Source organism: Xyrauchen texanus, chromosome 21 (assembly GCF_025860055.1).
Source record: "Xyrauchen texanus isolate HMW12.3.18 chromosome 21, RBS_HiC_50CHRs, whole genome shotgun sequence".
Taxonomy (NCBI): domain Eukaryota; kingdom Metazoa; phylum Chordata; class Actinopteri; order Cypriniformes; family Catostomidae; genus Xyrauchen; species Xyrauchen texanus.
Window position 1 is genome coordinate 4,354,292 of NC_068296.1, and position 22,770 is coordinate 4,377,061.

The 22,770-nt window shown below is 37.0% G+C and overlaps 1 protein-coding gene across 2 annotated transcripts in view; it reads right to left on the bottom strand.

The window, feature by feature from the left end:
- LOC127661823 (beta-1,4-N-acetylgalactosaminyltransferase 3-like) overlaps nt 1-22,770 on the bottom strand; it is a 39,440-nt gene that overhangs the window by 10,894 nt on the left and 5,776 nt on the right. The window contains exons 2-16 of one of the 2 annotated variants that reach the window (XM_052152740.1): nt 20,139-20,194; nt 18,488-18,571; nt 16,370-16,465; nt 15,416-15,506; nt 15,234-15,334; nt 12,987-13,054; nt 11,054-11,132; nt 10,900-10,966; nt 10,118-10,261; nt 8,181-8,290; nt 7,845-7,945; nt 7,635-7,702; nt 4,331-6,170; nt 1,194-1,444; nt 839-992 (exon numbers count right to left, since the gene is read on the bottom strand). In XM_052152740.1, coding sequence (XP_052008700.1) covers nt 839-992; nt 1,194-1,444; nt 4,331-6,170; nt 7,635-7,702; nt 7,845-7,945; nt 8,181-8,290; nt 10,118-10,261; nt 10,900-10,966; nt 11,054-11,132; nt 12,987-13,054; nt 15,234-15,334; nt 15,416-15,506; nt 16,370-16,465; nt 18,488-18,571; nt 20,139-20,194 — 3,310 coding nt within the window. Of the gene's footprint in view, nt 1-838; nt 993-1,193; nt 1,445-4,330; nt 6,171-7,634; nt 7,703-7,844; nt 7,946-8,180; nt 8,291-10,117; nt 10,262-10,899; nt 10,967-11,053; nt 11,133-12,986; nt 13,055-15,233; nt 15,335-15,415; nt 15,507-16,369; nt 16,466-18,487; nt 18,572-20,138; nt 20,195-22,770 lie in introns of those variants that run through there. The other variant, XM_052152741.1, reaches the window with a different exon arrangement.

Genomic DNA, 22,770 nt, shown 5'->3' on the forward strand with positions numbered 1-22,770 from the left:
AGACTATTAAAGGCTTTTTGGTAAAATTTAAAGTAGAAGTATGTTATTTCTGCGACACTAGCGCCACTAAATTTAACTGCAAAAATAAACAATGTTTTCAAAACAGCTTTCTGTATACACCCTCCATCCGCCATTGGTCAATCAAACAGATTGTCTCACCCCTCAACTCACACCATTGGTTGAGTAATGTTGTTGGGGCAGATCTTAACGGGTTGCTCAAAATAGCGCCACAGAGACTGTGTTTACGGTTTGAGAAAATCTATAAATGAACCTATAAATGGATTACTGACAATTGTCTCTGCAATTAAGATTGATATAGAGAAAGCATTTTAAATCTGAAAAAGTTACATGCACAAAATGGTTCATTAAATAACAAAACTAACATACAAAAATATCGAAACGCTGTTTTGGCCAACAAATGTATGTTCATTTATGACATTTAAAACAAATGACGACCTGCCCCGATAACAATGTGACAACATGCCCCGGCCTAACTTTCATGAAAAATACTTTTGTCCTAAAACACATTTAAAGCTTTCAGTAACAATTCAGTAAATAATACAGTTGTCTCTTGCCTGAATGTATGCCAGTGTGGTTTGATTATGTTCGCTTGTTTCCACAAAAGTTATGACAAAAATAATTATAGTGAAAATGTGTTTTGAAGGGTAGAAATCACAAAAATTATTCTAATTTAAAAGGCTTTTGAGCTAAGTGTTTGAACTCAACATACAAAACCTCAATTGGACTTTTTGCTCGAACTCTTATCATTACTGAGAAACAGTCCTTGTTAAACTAGCCCCAGTCTCCCCTAAATATATCTGTAAACCTGTGGATATACCTGGGTAAGTAAGAGTTCTGTAGAGCTTGCTCTATGTTCATATCGGTGCTTTCAAAGTCAGTGATGATGACGTTAAAGTTCTGGTCACCAGTGATCCGGTATAACTCCTCCATATCAGAAATAAACTTCTGTATCCAACGAGCCTGGTTCTTCACTGCAGGCACACAAACACAGACAGGTGCTCACAGCTTTTTGTTAAGAACATATCTCTTACTGTCTAGATGGCAATATGGAAAGAATGGCAATCTTAAGGCATAATGCAAAAATCACAGCTTGAATAAATTAAGCAGGTCCAGAAGGGTGTATAAGAGAGCAAAAGCCTCGTTCTCCATTCATCTCTTTGCAAGTGTGTTACCTGGTATTATAAAGTGGACAGTCGCCGTTGGGTTCCAGTAGAAGCCGTACGGATTGCAGAGCTGAATTTCAGCATCATTAACTTTTGGTTTACGGTGACCCCATTCATTGGTTCTTTTCACATAGACGTACTGAGCCAGACGCAGATGAAGTCCTGAAGCTTCCAGCAGGTCCAGTTCCAGTAGATATCGACTGCCTTGAGGATAATCAGACCTCTTCTCAACATTCACTATACGATCTAAAGAAAACTGGCTAGACACACAAACGTCAAAAGGTCCATTAATATGTGACTTTGTTGGTCTGTTGTGGTATGTAAGGAGGAGCACACTACTGAAGCTATTTTTGAGTACGCATTATGTTTGCAAGGAATACTTGAATTACCTTCTATTCCCAAAATGTGCAATGTGGAATATTGTACAATATTCTGTAATAGCCTCAATGCAATGCATCCTTGACCTTCTATTCACAGTGTGAAGCAATATCAACAGTTTTTGACACGTTTTGGATTTTGCATACAATTGTAAAAAAAAAAATGCAATAGAACCATATTATGGACTGGACGCTATGCTGAATTAAACATGAACGTAAACTAGTGTGACGAACTGGAAGTTGTCACCAAAAATGTTGCTGATGTCCACAGGAGGGCGATGTTGTCATAGAGAGTTGCGAGTATAAAAGTAAAGAAACAAAATAGAAAGGGGGTAGCTAGAGAGAGAATGTACTCTACTCACTAACCTGAACGCTATTTTTGTCTGAACTTGGAGGTCAGAGGTGAAAATTAGATTAATACTGGAAGTCTAAACACAGTGATTGAGCCGAATTCAAGTAGCTACGGTTGGCAGTTCGCCACGGAACAATACTGGCAGCGAGACGATAGATGACAACTAAATGGCTGATGTGAAGTGAAATTCCGGTTTTCCATTACCGCTGAACTCTGGTGCAGACCGAACTTCCAACAAGTATTTCACTGTTTATTTTTCTTTTTTGAGGACCATTGCTTGTTCCGTTGCTGAGGAGTGTTTGAACTGAGACTTTTGAATTGTTGAACAGTGAGATATCCTGAGTGTTTGAATTGAGTCACTGAATCATTGAACAGTGAGATATCCTGAGTGTTTGAATTGAGTCACTGAATCATTGAACAGTGAGATATCCTGAGTGTTTGAATTGAGTCACTGAATCATTGAACAGTGAGATATCCTGAGTGTTTGAATTGAGTCACTAAATTGCCGAACAGTGAGATGTCCGGAGCGTTGAATTGAGTCATTGAATCGAGTCATTGAATCGTTGAATAGTGAGATGTCCTGAGCGTTGAATTGAGTCATTGAATCGAGTCATTGAATCGTTGAATAGTGAGATGTCCTGAGCGTTGAATTGAGTCATTGAATCGAGTCATTGAATCGTTGAACAGTGAGATGTCCTGAGCGTTGAATTGAGTCATTGAATCGAGCCATTGAATCGTTGAATAGTGAGATGTCCTGAGCGTTTGAATTGAGTCACTGAATCGTTGAACTAAGACATTGAATCTTTGAACTGAGACTTTTGAATTGTTGGACAGTGAGAGATCCTGAGAATTTGAACTGTTGAATGAATCATGAAGAGTTTGAAGTGAATCATTGAATCATGAATGTTCGAAGTGTGTAGACTGAATCAATGCGTGTTGAACTTCTGTTATAAATCTTTGATGGCTTAATATTTTATTGTGAGTAACAAATGTATTATTCCAGTTATATTGTTAATGGTTACAGATCAACGGTCAATTGTATGAATTAATCAGGTGTAGGAGAGGTACCTCTAGAAAACTGTATTCGAGAAATTGAACAGAATTCACGAGGAATTTATATATATATATTTTTTTTGTTTATGAATTATTATTTTATTTTTATTTTTTATAGTAGGAGAATGAAATGACTATAAAAAAATTCATGCAATGCAAATTAGGTTATTGTTATCTGTAATATTATTGTCTTATGTTCAATATGGTTCATCTGTTAAAAAAAACAAGTTGGAACCTTTGTATGATTGACTAAGATTAAAAAATTTACTTATAATTTACTTATAAGTTGGCACCCAGAAGAAAAACCCAGTCAATCCGCTACACTAGGACAAAAATGTAGCATAGAGCGTAACAGCTTGAAAGTATTTTATTGGGGGGGGGGACTATTCTGCATATTGCTGCCCCCTTCGGCATATCGCGGTGCCGTTTTGTGGCCCGTTCTGCATAGGGCGGCAGCTCATTTCAGCTTATCGTGGCCCATTCGGAACGTTTCGTGGCCGGACCGGTTCTCACAATGGCCAGTCTGCCCCGGATCGGCAACAAAGTGCGTAGGCCCACTGGAAAATGCCTGGTATTCAAGATTACCAATTCAGCCCTGCCGTCACACTATACAGTGTATACTGCACTATCCACAATGCAATGCATCCATGACTTTCTATTCAATGTAAAGCAATATGAACATAGTTTTTCAACTCATTATTAGATAAGACTGGCAAGAGTTAAGACATTTAAGACATTTTTACACAAAATTTGGAATAAAAATGAAAAATACTGCATTTCTGAGATAACTCAATGCAAAATTAAACATGAACAAAATCATATGACAAACATACTGCATTATGCATAAAACATGGTGTTTAAAAAATATATATAGCAGTTCAGACCAAATGCATGTGTGTTCATCTGGACTGTTTTTCATTAGATTTTCCATGTAAACATGCACCATTATGCTGTCTCATGTAGGAGTGCCATGTTTCTTTAGACGTATTTTTTAAAAACATCTCAAGACACCTGTGTACTGTTATATGCATTGCATTACGTTATTTTTTTACAGCAACAACATGTTTGATGTGAACCAGGGGGTCGGGAATTGGCTGGTTTGAGAACCCTGTCAGCCCCTGCTGGTATATGCTGGAACTACACCCTACGATGGCAAAAAGCATATTACTCCATTAACAGCCATTCAAAGGTGTCTGTGTATTGTGATGAAACATTTAAAAGGACTATCTTTCCCTATCTGTTGCCACTGACGAATGATCGGTCAATTTACAGCTGATCCCTAAACTGATTGCCCATGAAATAAGATGTCAGCCTCCAGATTGTAGAGATTCTTATGGCCGAAATAATCGTAATCGCTGACCTACCTTGGATATTTCTTGTTAAGTTTCTTCATGAAAGCGTCCACGACAGACAAAGCATCCGACTCGCTGAGCAGCAGGTTCCCAGACACATTACACTTCAGATCGATCCAATCAGAGCGTGTGGCATGGAGATCCAAGGGATTGACCTGAAAAGTCTGAGCCCAGTTAACTTCCACGTCATACACAGCTTTATTGACTAAGCCATAGTCCGCTTCCTCGGAATAACCATTACCCACCCAACTATCTTCATCATATTGTCCAACCTTAGCCTCTCCATTATGTATCGCGTTATCCTTTATCTGCTCCTCTTTTTCCAGAACATTTCCCCATTGGCTATGTTTTTCCACAGCCGGACCAACGATGACCCATCCCTTACGCTCATTGGTCAGGTTATGGTGTGGTTTCTGGGTGATCCCAAGATGATGCGCCACATTTTTATGCTTGCTGAGTTTGATGGTATTATTGTTGTAATTTTCAGACCGAGAGTGCTTCGGTTTTGATCTACCTCGCATGACAACACCACCACCTTCTTCGACCTTTAAAACTTGTTGGTCTTTAGGCCACCTCATTGGGTCTGCTTGGACTCGGTCCCCTTCCAATGGTGCGACTTCCTCCTGTCTGTTCTTCAACATGATCTTCTTTCCTTCTTCAATGTCCAGTGCATTCTTGGCTGCTTCATCTACATGTTCTCCCAGAAATACTTTCCTATCATCCAACTGTTTTTTGGGCCATTGTATTGAGTCTGCATGGACTCCTTCCCTTTCTATGGGTCCAAATTCACCTTGACCTTTCTTCAACATGATCTTATTCACTTCTTCCTTGTCCAATGCATTCTTGGGCACTTGGTCCACATGTTCTCTCAGAAACACTTTCCTATCACCCAACTGTTGTTTGGGCCATTGTATTGAGTCTGCTTTGATTCGGCCCGCATTTAATGGTTCAAATTCCTCTTTATTGTTCTTTAACATGGTTTTCTTCACTTCTTCCTTGTCTAATATATTCTTGGGTGCCTGGTCCACATGTTCTCCCAGAAAGTCAGCTCTATTACCCAACTTATTTACGAAGACACCACGTTGATGTTGGACATCATCAAACATGGCAATGTTGGTTACCTGAACTCCACCCAACCCATCAACTTTCAAAGACTTATAATTACGTTCTTCTCGCCCGTTCTCCCTTGGAATATCTCCATTTAAGACTGCAACAAGGTTTGGATCTCTTTCACTACTATTGCTTTTTGGGGCTTGTACAGGGCGGACTTCAATTCCTCCATCCTGATTGGGCGATTGGTCAACTCCTCGTTCTTTCAACTCAGGCTTCCGTTTGGCTACTTCCAGAGCACCTCCACGAACCTGCTGGTCAGATATCCTCTCCATGCCATCTCCATGAATCGGCGGTGCAACCATGGGGTCTTTTTCAAAAGCTCTGTGAACCTGGCCCTGGTTCCTCACTTCAACAGGTGGGTTTTGGATGCCAAGTTGGTCTTGTACATGGCGTCTCTTTTTTTTCTTTCTTCTTGGTTTCTGTTGTGCCAGTTGGTACTGTGGTTCCTTAGGTTGGATCTGTGGCTCCCTGGGAAGTTTTTGTGGTTCTTTGGGTAGGTTATCTTGTTCTATCTGCCCTAGTCTTTTTATTTCTCTGTCCTTACTCAGCCTAATAATGTTGCCATTTTGCTGGAGAGAGAACAGTTTTCGCCGTCTCTTCAGAACTTGGTCATCATTATTATCATCATCATCAACGTAATAAGGTAGAACCTTGTTCTGCTCATTTTTATATTTTACAGCTTTCTGCAATCCTTCATCTTTAATTTTGGCTGGCTTCACCACTTGTCCTTGCATGCTGTCTGCAACAGGAAGAGAAAGACAAGCATATAATTACTGTTTTAGATGTAGGCATGTAAACGTCTCTTGGAATGGGAAATGGACAAACACTTTAAAATATGCAATCAGTGTGATGAACTTAAAGGACTGTTTAAAAGTATGAAGAGTGAAATCAAAATGGACACCATGGACTAACTTAAAGGAATAGTTCACCCAAAAATGTTACATTTGTTGTAATGTAGTACTATAAAAGTAGTCCATGAGACTTGTGCATCATATTCCAAATCTTGTGTCAGCTCACGATGGGTGTTTGGTGTGAAAATGCAAACTTGTGATCCACTGTGTTCTTCTCTCATAGAGCTCATGATCGTGCAATGGATGTCCAGATTGTTAAAAAAAAAAAAAAAAACTTACATTTTAGCACGTTACACATCAAAACATATTGTATGCCTTTATAAGACTTGGAATGATGCACAAGTCAAATGGACAATTTTTATTATAATAAAATGGACAGAATTTTTGGGTGAGCTATTCTTGATGTAAACGTCCCTGGTCGTCTTGTACATGATTCAGTGCATTTAGTTCTTAGGGGAAAAAATGTATTTCATAACCTTTTATCAATAGGTAAAATTTGCTGTGCCTCTGAAAACATAATTTTCTGCTGATGTAATAGAGAAAAAAGAAAAGTAATATTAAGCAATAACTACACTTAAGTTTCACAATGCAATTCAATCCTGACAGATACAATTTATTAAAATTAAAATGAATAAAGATAGACAGAAAAGTTTCACAATGCAATCAAATCCTAATAGATAAAATTAAATACAATTAATTTAGTTATGTAGGGAAGGACAGGAATTTTTCCTTTGTGCAAGTTCATTTATATTACACTCAAAAATATTTTAGCCTATTTTTACACATTTCAATTTCAAAACTTAACCAAATTTAAATATTAGTTTTTTCTATTTTGTTAAAGATTACACAATTCAATTTGATAGAATTTTGTTTTGAAATTGAAATGTGTAAAAATAGGCTAAAATATTTTTTTGGAGTGTAATAAAAATAATTATGGAATTGAAATGCATAAATCTTAAAAAAAAAAAATCTTTTTAATTTTTTTAATTTTATTTTGTGTATTTAACATCTCAACTTATTTGTTATGCACATAATATTTTCTCTTTTCTTATATTAAATATATGTTGTTTTGCACAACATTATGCATATGCAGCTCAGCTGTAAACGCTTTGGCAATACAAATGAAGAAATAATTGTCATGCCATACAGTAGCTTTTACTTTTAAGGTGCTTTATTAGTTTTAAGGTGCTTTGCTTGGAAGGAACAACACAACAGTTTTACAAACAATAAAATCCTAAAAAAAAAAAAAAAAAGTCTTGTCCTACATTTTCCTCTTAATATTATATTCGCTGCGTATTCTGTTTCATTAGAAAATCTATAGAAACTTTTAAATAACCGTCTGTTTGTTGTACCTTTGAATTTGGGGAATTCCTCTTCATTCTCAGGCAGATCCAGTCTGATGTAGTTTGAGAAGCCGTATCTGAAAAAAGATGATTTCATTTGAATTGAACACACAATTTCTCCAACTATGTTTTACACTTCCAAACAAAATAAAAAGCATAGCTTGGCTACAGGGATGTAGATTGATTGGTGTCTTGTACAGAATGTTTTTGCGTGTTTACCTGTTGAGGTAGTAAGGACTCCCACCGTAGAAACATTTGTTTTCGCTCTCCATGTGTGTGAGCCGTGTGTAGTCATTAGGATACACGTAAGAAAGATGCACCTGCAATACATAAGATTCATCAGAAATAACTGAACACTTTATCATTGTAAAACTCCTCTAGACACGTTCCAATTCATTAATTAACTTGCGTTAAATACTTTTTGGGGCCATTGTATTAGTCATACTATATCTCTAAATGTAATAATGTGTGAATGCACAAATGATGCTAGACCTTTTCTCAAAACTCACTTCACTTTACGGAGGGGTTTTTGTGCATGTTTGTGTCAGCACTTACGAACTGCAGGCCCTGGTAGCGCAGAAGAGGATATCCCTTGATGATATAACTGGGGTCATAGATGCAGTCCGGTAAAACACCACGCAAACGCGTCCTGTCCAGTAATGGCACTACACATACAAATAAAACTGTGAGCACATACACACAGACATACGTGCATGATTGACATTTCAATCAATGACAGCAGTGTAAACAACCTTAAATCAACGTTATTTTTATTTCATTATTATTTATGCAGTTTTTATAACATCACATATATTGAGAGACTACACTGAATATTTGAACTTTACAAATGGTCACAACGCAGCGACTATATCAGTGATCTTGAGAAAAGCAAAAAGACGATTAAAAAACGACTCGTTCGAAGAAACAAACATCTAAAAATATACAATTGTATATAATAGATACAACTGTATGTTACTGACAAATAAGATTGTCCAACGTTATAAAAAAACATAGTTTAAAACACATTTTTGGAAAAACCTTTATAGCATTTTCTACCAAAAATACAAATAAATAAATAAAAATATGAATTTCTTTAAAAATGTTATGTGGTGTAACCATCAAGTAAAAGGTAATAAAATAGTTTCCTTGAACACGAGTGTACGCAACTTAAACATTAAGTTCGAAAAAGTTTCCAAACATGTGAAAAATAGAAAATAGAAGAACAATATTTTTGACAAATATCAACCACGTTTTCTCATGGTTACACCAAATGAGCATTTTCATAAAAATGTCAAAATATTGATATTTAATGATATGACAAAATAATGATTCATTTTTTAAACTTAAAGAGGTCTTCCTACATTTCGGTTACACCACATGACTTTGATTCGATAAAAAAATAAGCAGTAAAACTATTTTATTTTAAAATATGATTCATATTTAAAATAGTTCATAAATAATAATAATAGAAGATTATTCAGCACAACTCAAGCCAACATTTCATTTTACAAGAATTTCAGATTTTAATGAGGCTTTGATTTGTTTTTGTTTTTTACGGTTACACCACATGACATTTTTTTAATTTGAGATCCAAAGAAATGACTTTGAACCCAATAAATGAAAACATGTGAATCATCAATTGGTGTATTCAAGTAATTGTTTCGTGTGAATAACATTTGTAATGTGTTTTGAATAATTTATTAGACATGCACAAAACTTTTCAGTTGTGTCATTGACCAATATACTGTATATTTGTAATTAGACTCGATCAAATATTGATCTTCCTTATTGGTAGTATTTTCACTTTCTTTTTCTGTTGTGCAACTTAATTTAAAAAAATGTTTTGCCAATTTTTAAGATTTATTCCTCTTTAATCTCATTAACATTAAATGAATAAAACATAATTTTTAATGAAATATTAATGGAATTTTTTTTATGGAATTGCAATGCATAAATCTTTGCAATCTTTGTGTGTGTGTGTGTGTGTGTGTGTGTGCGCATTTAACATCATCCCTTTGACCTTATTTGTCAATTACGCACAGTTGTCTTTTCTAAAACTGTGCAAAACAATGCACATAATAAATGTATGCAGCACAGCTGTAAATGCTTTGGCAATACAAATGTACAAATATATTTGTTGTGCAATACATATGGGACATTTTGTTTTCTTGAACAGTCGTTTTTAGTTTTAAGTTCTAGTTCTAGTGTAATGGTGCTTATATATAAATATATGCATTTTAACCTAAAAAAAAAACACAAAAAAACTTTATATTCATGTTATTGTCAGCTACCTAAAAACAAGTTTCAAAGGACTTTCACTGCGATTCCTCAATTGTCCACAGGGTGGCGCCGAATATATTTACGTGACAAAAGAAAGAAAGAAAGAAAGAAATGTTCATATAGTGTATATAAATCTATATACAGTCATTAATCTCTCAGGTTCACCGTGTTTGCTTTAAGTAGGTTTTTGTACAGCTGTTTGAGTTTCTCACCCTGATGAAATGAGTCACGCGGATTGGCCCTCAGCATGTCTGCTCCATGGGGCGGAGTCTTAGAGGAGCTCTGGGGCGGAGCGACATGACTGGCAGCAGTCTGAGGAATGTGATTGACAGCTTCTGGCTTCAGCGATGACTCGTCTGAACACACACAAACATAAACCGACACAGAGAATTACTCTGAAAAGCAGTGAGCAGAAAAGCTGGTTTAACTGTAGCATACAAAAAAGATGTCAACCAGTGCACAGACAACTATAGATACAGATATACACACACAACATATTCTACCACACTACTATTTCTGTATGCATACTAGCCACAGTCTGCACATGTATGCATGGAATACATTGATGACCTACTACATTTGTCCAAATGTACAGACTGACACACATTCGGTTTGAAAGATCCCCAAGTCAACTTGTGCATCTACACAGAGAAATGATGATAGGGATGGCTGTGACATTATGAGGGGGTCTTATCACACTTAAATACACGCAATGACACACACACACATTGATAAACTTGCAGTCTTTCCCCAAGTGCACAAACACAAACAGTGTCTCCCAAATACTACACACGCACCCATTTACACAGAGATGAATGCTTCAGCTGTAGCAATAAGATTGCAGTGGAGACTACCCCATCATTAGCTCTACTTCACTGCGTGTGTGTGGACACAAACAGCTATTCCAGGCCTCCTAACACTACCCTGACATTTCTTCAACCACAGCCCAAAATAACACACACACACACACACACACACACACACACACACTCACTGATGTAGAGGGAGATGTACTTGGAATCGATGATTGAAAATCCATTCCCAGGCTGTCGGAGTTGCCACTATAAGAACACATGTAGAGTTACAGTATATACTGTACAATAATCGCAATCTCACAAACACAGGAACACATTAGTAAACACACTTACCGCAACTTCTACATGGTCCGTTCCTTGATCGTTTTGTTTATGGATGAGCTCAAAGAAATATTTCTTCTTCATCTGCATACTGTACGTCACAAAAAACAAAGCATATGCGAAATAGAAAATATTTCATAATATACATATATCCCACACTTTTTAAACAATTAATTGCAATGATATTTCCATGATTATTCCAGTTGTTCCGATAGCTGGATAAGGATTAAAAAAAAAAACGAATGTCATAGAAAGCATTCAAGGCGGGTGATTTCTAGCCAGTGAGATATTTTACAGCAGAATATATATAGAAAATGTATATTCACAATGGACTTTTAAAGATTTAACCCATTTAAAGGAATATTCCAGGTTCAGCACAAGTTAAGCTCAATCAGCAGCATTTGTGGCATAATGTTGATTACCACAAAAAATTACTTCGACTCGTCCCTCCTTATCTTTAAAAAAGTTACAGAGAGACACTTACAATGGAAGTGAATGGGGCCAAATTTTGGAGGGTTTAAAGTAGAGTTCGACCGATTGTGGATTTTGCCGATACAATAACTTAGGTGGTTGAAAAGGCAGAAAACCGATTAATCGGTTAAATCGATTCTTATTCGGCACAGACATGGAGGCCAGAGGCCAAAATAAACAAAATCCCAGATGCAGTTTATTTTTCCAACCAAAATCCCAATAAGTGGTGGTGGCGCAGTGGGCTAAAGCACATAACTTGTAATCAGAAGGTTGCTGGTTCGATCCCCACAGCCACCACCATTGTGTCCTTGAGCAAGACACTTAACTCCAGGTTGCTCCGGGGGGATTGTCCCTGTAATAAGGGCACTGTAAGTCACTTTGGATAAAAGTGTCTGCCAAATATGTAAATGTAATGAGAGATTGGCTGCATAATGTGGGACTTTTAACACTAAACATGTCTGAAACACACCGGGGACTTTTATTTTGACATGACTTGTCTCCATTACAATGCTCTATATTTAATATATACCAAATTAAGCTTTTTATAGCCTATACAATACATTATTATTAGAGGCACAATGTATGTGCTGACGAGGGTGCTATATAGTGGCATTTTCAGCAGGAAACATAACGTGAACAATCAGCATAGATTTTTTGCCTATATCGACGGTTCCAAAAAGCAACTATCGGCCCAGATTATCGGTAATACCGATATATCGGTCTACCTTTAGTTTAAATGCAGAAATGTGAAGCTTTAATTAAAGGACACATTAATGATTCTGTTAAAACTTGTGTATTATTTGAGCTAAAGTTGTTTAAATATTAGTTTTTATGTCGTTTTAGGTTGTTGACATATCATCATGGCAACGAAGTTGTAAAATTGGATATAACTTTACGCAGAAAAGGTTAGAAAGCTATTTTTAATCACACTAAAACCATGTTTATACTATATATATTTATTAGTAGTTTATACTATATAAATTTACATGCATATTGTTATGTCTTGTGGCTATACGTTTGAAACAGTGAGTATTTCAACATTTACGGATTGTCCCCATTCACTTCCATTGTAAGTGCCTCAGTGTATCAGATTGTTTTTTGTTTTTTTTAAAGGGACAGATAGAAATAATTTTTTTTGGTTATCAATGTTATGCTTCAAATGCTGTCGATTGATCTTAAACTTTTATTGAACCCGGAATATTCCTTTAAATTAGCTTGACAAAGCCAACATACAATTATTCTCCAATCTCTCAACAGAGAGCAAAATTAGTAACATGAATTCCTCCTAGAGCTCTCAAGCTACATCCACCAAAATCGGCAAAGACTTTCAGACTGTTCTGGAATATTGTTCCACGTCTTTTCTTGCTGAACGGGCTCCCGCTCCTGCCTGATGTAAGGTATTTGGTCATAACATGAAGACGTGTGTCAACAATTCCCTGAGGTGATAAGACAGACAAACGGTCCTTTTACTTACGGAACGATATTTGATATCTGACTGGCGTATTTCCCATACTCGCCTGGGGCGCTCCATTCTCTGCCCGTCTAAAAATGGTGAAATTACACAAAATTAAATGAATTCACTTCAATACGCCAGAGTAAAACGAATGACAGAAATAACGAATTACACCCAAAACTGAAATTTCTGTCATTAATTACTCACCCCAGTCATTCCAAACTCATATGCTAAAGGATCATTTTTATTTTTTTAGGAAACTTTACACATCTTTTTCTACACAATGACAGTTTATGGTGAACAGGTCTGTTAAAGGTCCAGTATGTAAGATTCAGAAACACTTGTTATTAGTGACACCTGTGGCCGTTAAGTGAACTGCAGCAGCTACATGTTGCTCATGCTCACGCACACACTCCATAGGGACACGAGCATCGACCAAAACAATGACGTAATGTACAAAGAGATGGAACGTGATTCACCGACATCATGCTGACAGATGAGGTAGCATAATTACAAATTCACAGTTTTAATTGTTTTGCTACAAACGTTGAGACTGTATATTATATTTGACTCTCCAGTGCTGGGACAGGACTAAAACAAAGTGTGGATATAGTTCTGACTATGCGAGACTGTAGTTTGAAGTAATCACTTTTCTTTGGATGATACATTGACTACAATGCTAGATACATCTAGCATAGCCTATGACGGCATTAGCAAGCTAGTCAGCTTCATCAATAGCCGTTAGCTAAATTTTATGGATGATGACAGTAGCTGTTTATAAAATAGACTGTACATTATAAATATGATGATACAATTCAGTATTGATGTGATTCAAGCACAACTGTTATTTGATATATCGATGCGCTATTGTTTAATAATAATACAATGTATATATTTTCTGTATTACCAGGTTACGTTACACTAATGAATGGAGATTTTTGCATTATCTTGAACATTGTCTAGCATTCATTTCATGTGTTATTGTAGTTTACCTCGCTGAACACTTACAGATTAAGCATTACATTAACATTAACCTGACTATTAGTATAAAGTGAAGATCGTTTAAAGTATTTGAAATTTACGAAGCATGGTAGCTTGCAATTAGTCAGCGTTAGCAGGCAAGATCAAGTTAGCTATAAAAAAAATTTAGCTATTTTTTGCTGCTTTGCAGTTATGTAAGCTTACCAGACCAATAAGAAGAGCGCCAATTCAGGGTCGGAACCCGAATGAAGGTCCTTCCAGAAATCAAATGCCCTGCCGATGTTCACTCTAGTTTTCGCTCGACCACGTTCCGCTTAGCCAGTTGAGATTCTGTAGATTAATGTTTTTTTGTTTGTCTTACTCTGAGTTTGTGTAGGAGTCGGTGTTGTGCTTGGAGCCGGACGTTTGATGGATTACATCACTAAGATAACGTTACCTATTGTTGCAGTTTATTGTCGCTGTTGAATAGCGGAAGAGAAGCGATTACTGTCTGAGGCAAAGCTCTCGGGAGACTTTGGATTTTCCCAGCAAAAGTGACCCGCTCCTTTCCCATGAAAATCAGTCTTCAGGCTTTAATAGGCAACCTAGGCAGTCCGGGAAGGGCTCATTTTCTAAGTTGCGTTACAAGCTGTTCACACATTGGCAATAAAAGGCGAATATTACATGAAAAATGTTACATATTGCACATTTAAGCTCCAAAAAGGACCAAAACACACCATAAAAGTAGTCCATATTACTAATATATACTTGAGTCTTCAGAAGCCAAGCAATAGTTTTAATAAGAGTAAAATACTCAAAATTAGGTTGTTATTCACAAACAATCTTCCCATTTGCTTTCGTTCATAAATCTCATTCTCAAATTCAAAAGTTGCGTTCACTAATGACAACCAAAGCGATGTTGAAGCAATGAACCAATGGCATTTTGGCATCAAAAAAAGTCAAGCCTGGCACAAGGCTTCGATTCGTGATTTTTAAATGTGAACTCTATCAGAGGAAGTAAAAACTTCTAAATTGTACTGCGATAACACTTCAGCTTCAGAACACAGGGAATAGTTGCAACGGATGATTTTTGTGTTCCTTTTAGTCAGTTTGGTAATATTTTTGTATGGAAAAGAGCTGCATGAAGATTCTACTAAACTTATTTTGTGTTCCATGGAAAAACAACCACATACAAGTTTGGAACAACATGAGGGTGAGTAAAAAACCCCCACAGAGCTTTCAATTCTGGGTGTACTTAATTAGCATGGGCACATTTTTTCTTTAAGTATTAGCACTTGTCACACAAACCTTTCCGACGTAAGCGCAAAGTTTCAGATTGGCTGGATTTTCATTGTCACTGAGCCAGAACTCACTGTTATCATCAGATGACACTGCAAACAGGAAGTCACCTGCAGAACAAACGGGAGGATTAAATGTAGGACAATGTTGATCTTACACAATCTATGCTTGTGATTGATTGTGAGACGGACCATCTGCATACGGATGTATGTAGCCAAATATCCTGAGTCCATAATTGGTCCAGCTGGGTGATACAGCAAGTTTCTTCACAGTGATACGAGACTAAAGAGAGAGAAATTGTGTTATCACATCAAACTCAATTCATACAAGAAAAGTAACTTGCCTACACGTGTGATGAATTTAAGACCCCATGAAATGGTTGTCTGGCTCGTATAGGATGCAACGAAATTCTTCCATTGAAACAGTATGTTGATGTGTTCGATTGCAAGGATGCCAAATTATTTGCTTATCATTTTTATCTCTGAGCTACCATGTGTCAAGTATTGTTGCATTAAGGGGTGTTCGCACATACATCGTTTCAGGAATATAAAAAATGATGAGTGAAAAAACCGTGTCACAAATTGTGGCCATTTTAAGAGAGTTTTATCACATGATATATTGTGCTCTGTATCATTTCTCAATCCATATTTTAGATCAATTTTATTGGACAAAAACATGTAAATAAACCTGTGCATGTGCAGGTGAATCAAGAACATTTTTGGTCCAGGAAGAGACTGTACATTTTTAGTGTACATGAAGTATATTTGATCAACTTTTAAGAGTGCACTTGCATATCGACAGCCTCAAATCAAACAGACATGGACTAAAATCAAGAAAAATCTCAATTTGATTTCATGGGATCTTAAAACACAATATAGTGCTTGTGGCTGTGTAACTTCACAAGAACAAAAATAAATCTATAAAAGACAAACAGGACAAACTCATTCAGGTTATGTGAGATAACCAAATACAAGGTCCCAGAAAGCAAACAAAGCAAGTGGACCAAAGAGCATATTGCAAGAGGGAGTGACGACATCACCTCTCCTTTAAGAAATTGTCCAGGCACGTGAAGCAGCATATTTAAATAAATCGAATAACAGTAACTGTATATTTGACTATATTGACGTGTATATTTATGCACCTACATGAGGATACAATGGATAATGCAGATTCTTTCTTAGTTGAGCTATAGATGTGCCACACCAGTCCTCAAAGATGTGCAGATTAGCCATTCCTTTATACTGAAAGCAAACACAGAAACAGACATCAATAAATTAACATATTTTTACATTTTCAATGGAATTAAAGAACGTTTTGCACTTACAGAGAAAGTCTATGGGGCAATGCAGATTCATGCACAAACTTTACACACACGGTTTCCAAAAGCATTACCACAAGACTTAAACTTTATATGTGTTAAAATGCGACTAATGTGAAAAGACCACTTACCTAAACTTGTCTGTGCAATATTATATCCAATCTTTCAACTCCTCTCATGACTATGCAAGGGCGAGTGACAATTCAAATTATCTTATGTGTTAATTTACAGCATGTCAAAGACACCATCCATAGAGCTTGACTTGTATCGAAACATTCCTTTAATTTCCAAAACAAAATCCCCAACAATCATCAAGAATAAGCAAAAATTCAAAGCTTGTGTGTTGTTTAAATAGTCCACAGTGAGAGAGAGAGAGACACACAGACTCCGTGATCAGTGGAAACATTCTTGTGTGGTTTAATAACATCATTAGCAACATACCGAACTCCGTTTCTAACTGTGCTATGCATTTTAAACTTATATGTACAAAGTACAACAACAAAAAAAAAATGTTTTTTGGACACGTTCCACGGTAATACCATGTTTTTGGACATCTATCGAGGCATTACCATGATTTATTGGACATGCACCATGGTTGCACCATACTTTTGGACATGTACCATGGTAGTACCATGTTTTTGGACATCTATCGAGGCATTACCATGATTTATTGGACATGCACCATGGTTGCACCATACTTTTGGACATGTACCATGGTAGTACCATGTTTTTGGACATCTATCGAGGTATTACCATGATTTCTTGGATCTATCGAGGTACAACCATGATTTATTTGGACATCTATCATGGGACTACAATGATTTCTTTGACATGTAAGATGGTTGCACAATACTATTGGACCACGGTAATACCATGTTTTTGGACACCTATCATGGTATTAAAATTATTTATTTGCCATGTACTGTGGTTGCTGCATGCTTTTGGACATGTTCCAAGGAAGCAGTATGTTTTTGGACATCTATTACATCTATCATGGTTGCTGCATGCTTTTGGACATGTACCATGGCAGTACCATGTTTTTGGACAAGTATAAAAGGTTTTACCATGATTTCTTGGACCCCTATCATGGGACTTCCATGATTTATTGGACATGTACCATGTTCCGCCATGCACCAGGGTAGTACCATGTTTTTGGACATCTATTGAGGTATTACCATAATTGTTTTGGACATGTACCATGGTTGCACCATGCTTTTGGACATGTCCCATGGTAGTACCATGTTTTTGGACATCTATCAAGATATTACCATGATTTCTTGGATCGAGGTAGAACCATGATTTTTTTGGACATCTATCATGGGACTACAATTATTACTATTGGACACCCATCATGGTATTCAAATTATTTATTTGCCATTTACTGCATGCTTTTGGACATGTACCATGTTTTTGGACAAGTATAAAAGGTTTTACCATAATTTCTTGGACCCCTATCATGGGACTTCCATGATTTACTGGACATTGTTGCACCATGCTTTTGGACATGCACTATGGTATTATCATGATTTTGGACATCTATCAATGGTACTTCCATTATTTCTTGGACACCTATCATGGTATTAGCATGATTTTTTTTTATTTTTATTTTTTTACATGCATCATTGTTGTACATGTTTTTAGACATATTCCTTTGCAATAGATTGTTTTTAGACCATGGTAAAGCCACTGCACTCTTTGAAGCACCTTGGAATACCATATAAACCCCATACAGCAACTACAGTTGGCTATATCAAAGTTCCATGGAATTACCATCTGATAAAATCACTGCACCTTGATACTGCCAATGCACTTGCGCATTTACATGCACCATTTGTGAATGTAATCTTAATGTATCGGTGAGTGAGTGTGTTTGTAGCTTTGCATTTACAGTACACCTCCACATCTAGGTGTTCTATTCTACTTGTCCATGTGGTTGTATCATTACCTCTGGGCTCCATTTCTGTGCAATGTTTTTAGAAGTCCAAACATCTTTTTCACGATTATCATCAGATGCGCGATCTTCTCGAGCCTGTGACACAAACACAGATATGACTGAAATGGAATACTAGCATACTTCACCGTATATACTGTATACTGCCTACTAATTATTTATGAATCAGTTAAGCTATATGCAACGATAAACATTTTTAGTAAAATGCTACATTGTCAAGAACTCTTTAGGTTACACGTTTAATTCAGTGAGTGGTGTCCAATTAACATTTCAAAAATGCATGCGGCTATTTTACATGTTTAATTCAATTTTAATAAAAAAAATATTTTTTGTAGCAAATGTAGAAGGTTATATAGGCATTCCACACACTGTACATACAGAATGCTTAGAGCTGAAATTGTATTAGTATGGTAGTGTACCATTTCAAACATAGCCAGTAGGGGTGCACAATAAATTGAATAAATGATTGTGGTTACAATTACAGCCGATACAGAATACGGTTTCACATACTATTTAAAAAAAATAAAAAAGGTAGGCAGTATACAGAGCATGCTGTTCTGTGTGCCTAGATTTTGCAACGTGGCCTATAAACCAATCAGCCACAACTTTAAAACCACCTGCCTAATATCATGTAGGCTGCCCTACATGAACATCCCATCGAAGCATGGACACCACAAGACCTCTGAAATTGTCCTGTGGCATCTGGCACAAAGACATGAGCAGCAGATGCTTTAAGCCCTATAATTTGCAAGGTGGGTCCTCCATGGATCGGACCTGTTGGTCCAGCGCATCCCATAGATGCTCAATTGGATTGAGATTTGGGGAATTTGGAGGCCAAATCAACACCTTGAACTCTTTGTCATGTTCCTCAAACCATTCCTGAATTTTTGCTGTGTGGCAGTGTGCATTATCCTGCTGAAAGAGGCCACTGCCATCAGGGTATACCGTTGTCATGAAGGGGTGTACGTGGTCTGCAGCAATCTTAAGGTAGGTTGTACGTTTCAAAGTAACATCCACATGAATGCCAGGACCCAAGGTTTCCCAGCAGAACATTGCCTCCGCCGGCCTGCCTTCTTCACATGGTGCATCCTGCTGTCATCTTTCATTCATCAGACCATGCCACCTTCTTCCATTGCTCCATGATCCAGTTCTGACCCTCTTCGGCTATGCAGCAAGCTGCGATGAAGTGTGTGTTCTGACACCTCTCTATAATGGCCAACATTAAGTTTTACAGCAATTTGTGCTACAGTAGCTCTTCTGTGTGATCTGACCAGACGGGCTAGCTTTCACTTCCCACGTGCATCAATGACCCTTGGGACCCCATGACCCTGTTGTCCTTCCTTGGACCACTTTTGGTAGGTACTAACCACTGCATACTGGGAACACCCCACAAGACCTGCCATTTTGGAGATGCTCTGACCAGTCGTCTAGCCATCACTATTTGGCCCTTGTCAAAGTCACTTGCCCATTTTCCTGCTTCCAACACATGAAATTCAAGAACTGACTGTTCACTTGCTGCCTAAAATGTCCCACCCCTTGACAGGTGCCATTGTGAAGACATAATTAATGTTACCCGGTCAGTGGTTTTAATGTTGTGGCTGATCAGTGTATGTGTCTTTGTGCAGCTGTCTGTGTGAGTTTTTACCACAGTCCCAACACCATGCTTTGCCCAAATGACACTTTCACTGCGTGGGGCTACATCTGAAAATTAAACAGAAAGAATATTTAGTCAAGAAGCAGATTAATTACACCACTGCTGTCTAACCTGACCAATCATGCTTGTGTGTGTTTGACATTAGATTGCCATTGATGGGTTACAATTTCGCCACTGAAACTGATTCCATGTACACATTAATCTTTAATGAGTACGAAAGCATTAACTTACCCACAAAGCTCTGGGATAATACATATAATCTAGTGCTCACACCCTCTTCTTAACTAACATACACATTCACACACAGCACACCTGCTTTCAATTTTCTTCCCATTAAATTATTTTGTAAAAAGATTTAAAATGTATGACATTTTAAGCAGGCACAGAATATTAACATGGTGTCGAGTGTCTGTTTAGTCATTTATGATGCATCATTGCACCCAGAGCAGGTAGTTGTCTTGCCAACTGACATTTTCTGTGCCACATACAGGTTTCCTTATTAATCATATGACCTCTATTACTCATACTTTAGATTAGGGATTTGGTGCACAACTAATCAAGCACCATTTTTCCTTAAGACATACCTTGCAAAATGCATTTTAAATAGTTTTATAAAGAGTATAGCATGTCACGCCATAGGATGTCATTTTTATTTCAAACATAATGTGCATTGTCCTTCCAGTCACATTAGATATAAACAGAAACCAGTTTTTCAAGTTTCTGGAAAGGTTTCACCTTGGTGGGGCCGTGCAATCAACCATATGCTTTTGTTGACTCAATAATGTTCATACAACGTTTGGCTGTGGCAAACTGTGTGCTCGGAGAGTAAATTTGAGTTTGAAGAGTCAAATACAAAGTTAATGAAGCTTTCACACAATACACAAAGACTTTTATTCTGTTTATTTTCTCAAAGAGTAGGAACCAGAAGGGCAAATTTGCACATAGCCCAAAATTGTTAGTAAAACCATTCTTGAAAATGTTACAGTGAGACACTTACAATGCAAGTGAATGGGGGCCAATTTTTAGAGGGTTTTAATAAGGCAGAATTATGAAGCTTATAATTTTATAAAAGCACATATTCATTCTTCTGTTAAAACTCATGTAATATTTGACCTGTAGCGTTGTTTAAAATCATAGTTTTTACAGTCGTTTTAGGGTTTGTTGACATTACATAGTCATGGAAACAAGGTGTAAAACTGGATTTAACTTTATGCAGAAAAGGTTAGTAAGTGCCTATCACACTAAAATCAGGTTAACATGCAGATTGTTTACATCTTGTAGCTATACTTTTGAAACAATTAATATTTTAATGTTTACTGATTAGCCCCATTCACTTCCATTGTAAGTGCCTCACTGGAACCCAAATTTTTTACTCTTTTTAACCTACGTTCAAAAAAGGCCCTACCTTGTACCTTACCAGTCAAAAATGACTGGAAAGATAAAAGGTGTAACTATTAAAAAAAATGTTGGATGATACAAATTATTTGTTTGTGTGTGTTTGTATGTGCATTGTGGGTCTCACCCCTTCATTTCTCTGTGTGCGGGTTCTACATTGTGGCTAATTTACAGATTTTATTTGACAAATAATAAAAAAAAATGCTCTGTGTTATAGTCTCACCAATTCATTTGTATGTGTGTATGTTTTATATTCACCCCTTAAATTCTATGCATGTTTGCTCTACATTATGGGTGATTTATAGATTGTATATCACAAATTCCCCATAAAAAATTGCTCAGCATTATGGTCTTTCCCATTCATTTCCTATGGCCGATCAATTTTGACCGCAAAGGTGACATTTATTTTTATGACCACTTAGGCCTATGGAATCAAGTCCATTTGTGTGTGTGTGTTCAGATAGCAAATGAGAGCAAAGTCACCAAGTCTTGTTCCTATGGAGTGGTGGTGGCATAGTAGGCTAAAGCACTAAACTGATAATCAGAAGGTTGCTGGTTCGAGCCCCACAGCCACCACCATTGTGTCTTTGAGCAAGGCACTTAACTCCAGGTTGCTCCGGGGGGATTGTCCCTGTAATAAGTGCACTGTAAGTCACTTTGGATAAAAAGCATCTGCCAAATGTATAAATGTAAATGTAAATAAATGTACTTCAATTCACTTCTCCAGGTCTATGCCCCAATCGCTCTCTGTGATCTATGAACGAGCGGCGCCTGGTGGTCTCATCACAAAGAAGCTCAAAGTCTATTTCACTATTTTTCTCTGTTCCACTGTGGTAGAATGAGCTCCCAACATCCAAACGATCTGCTGATAACATCTCAACATTCAAGAACCAGCTGAAAACACACCTGATCTGCGAACACTTTTAAGAAGAATTTTATTCTTAAGAATTCTTTGTGAATATGGCCCCAGAATAGCACGACAGTAATAGCACGACAGAGCCACAATGTTTACATTTACTAGGGAAATCAGATTAGCCACTAAATGGATAAATATATAGTTGTCTCTGCCTATTAGTCTGGGATATGAGAAAGTATTTTAACATTGAAAAAATGTGTCTAGTTGCATATCAGGAGCTGAAGTATATACATACACTCCTTGCATAAACAAGCAATGTATCACAATGTTCAGACACTGCCTCAAAGAAAACTTTAATATGTGGTTAAATCG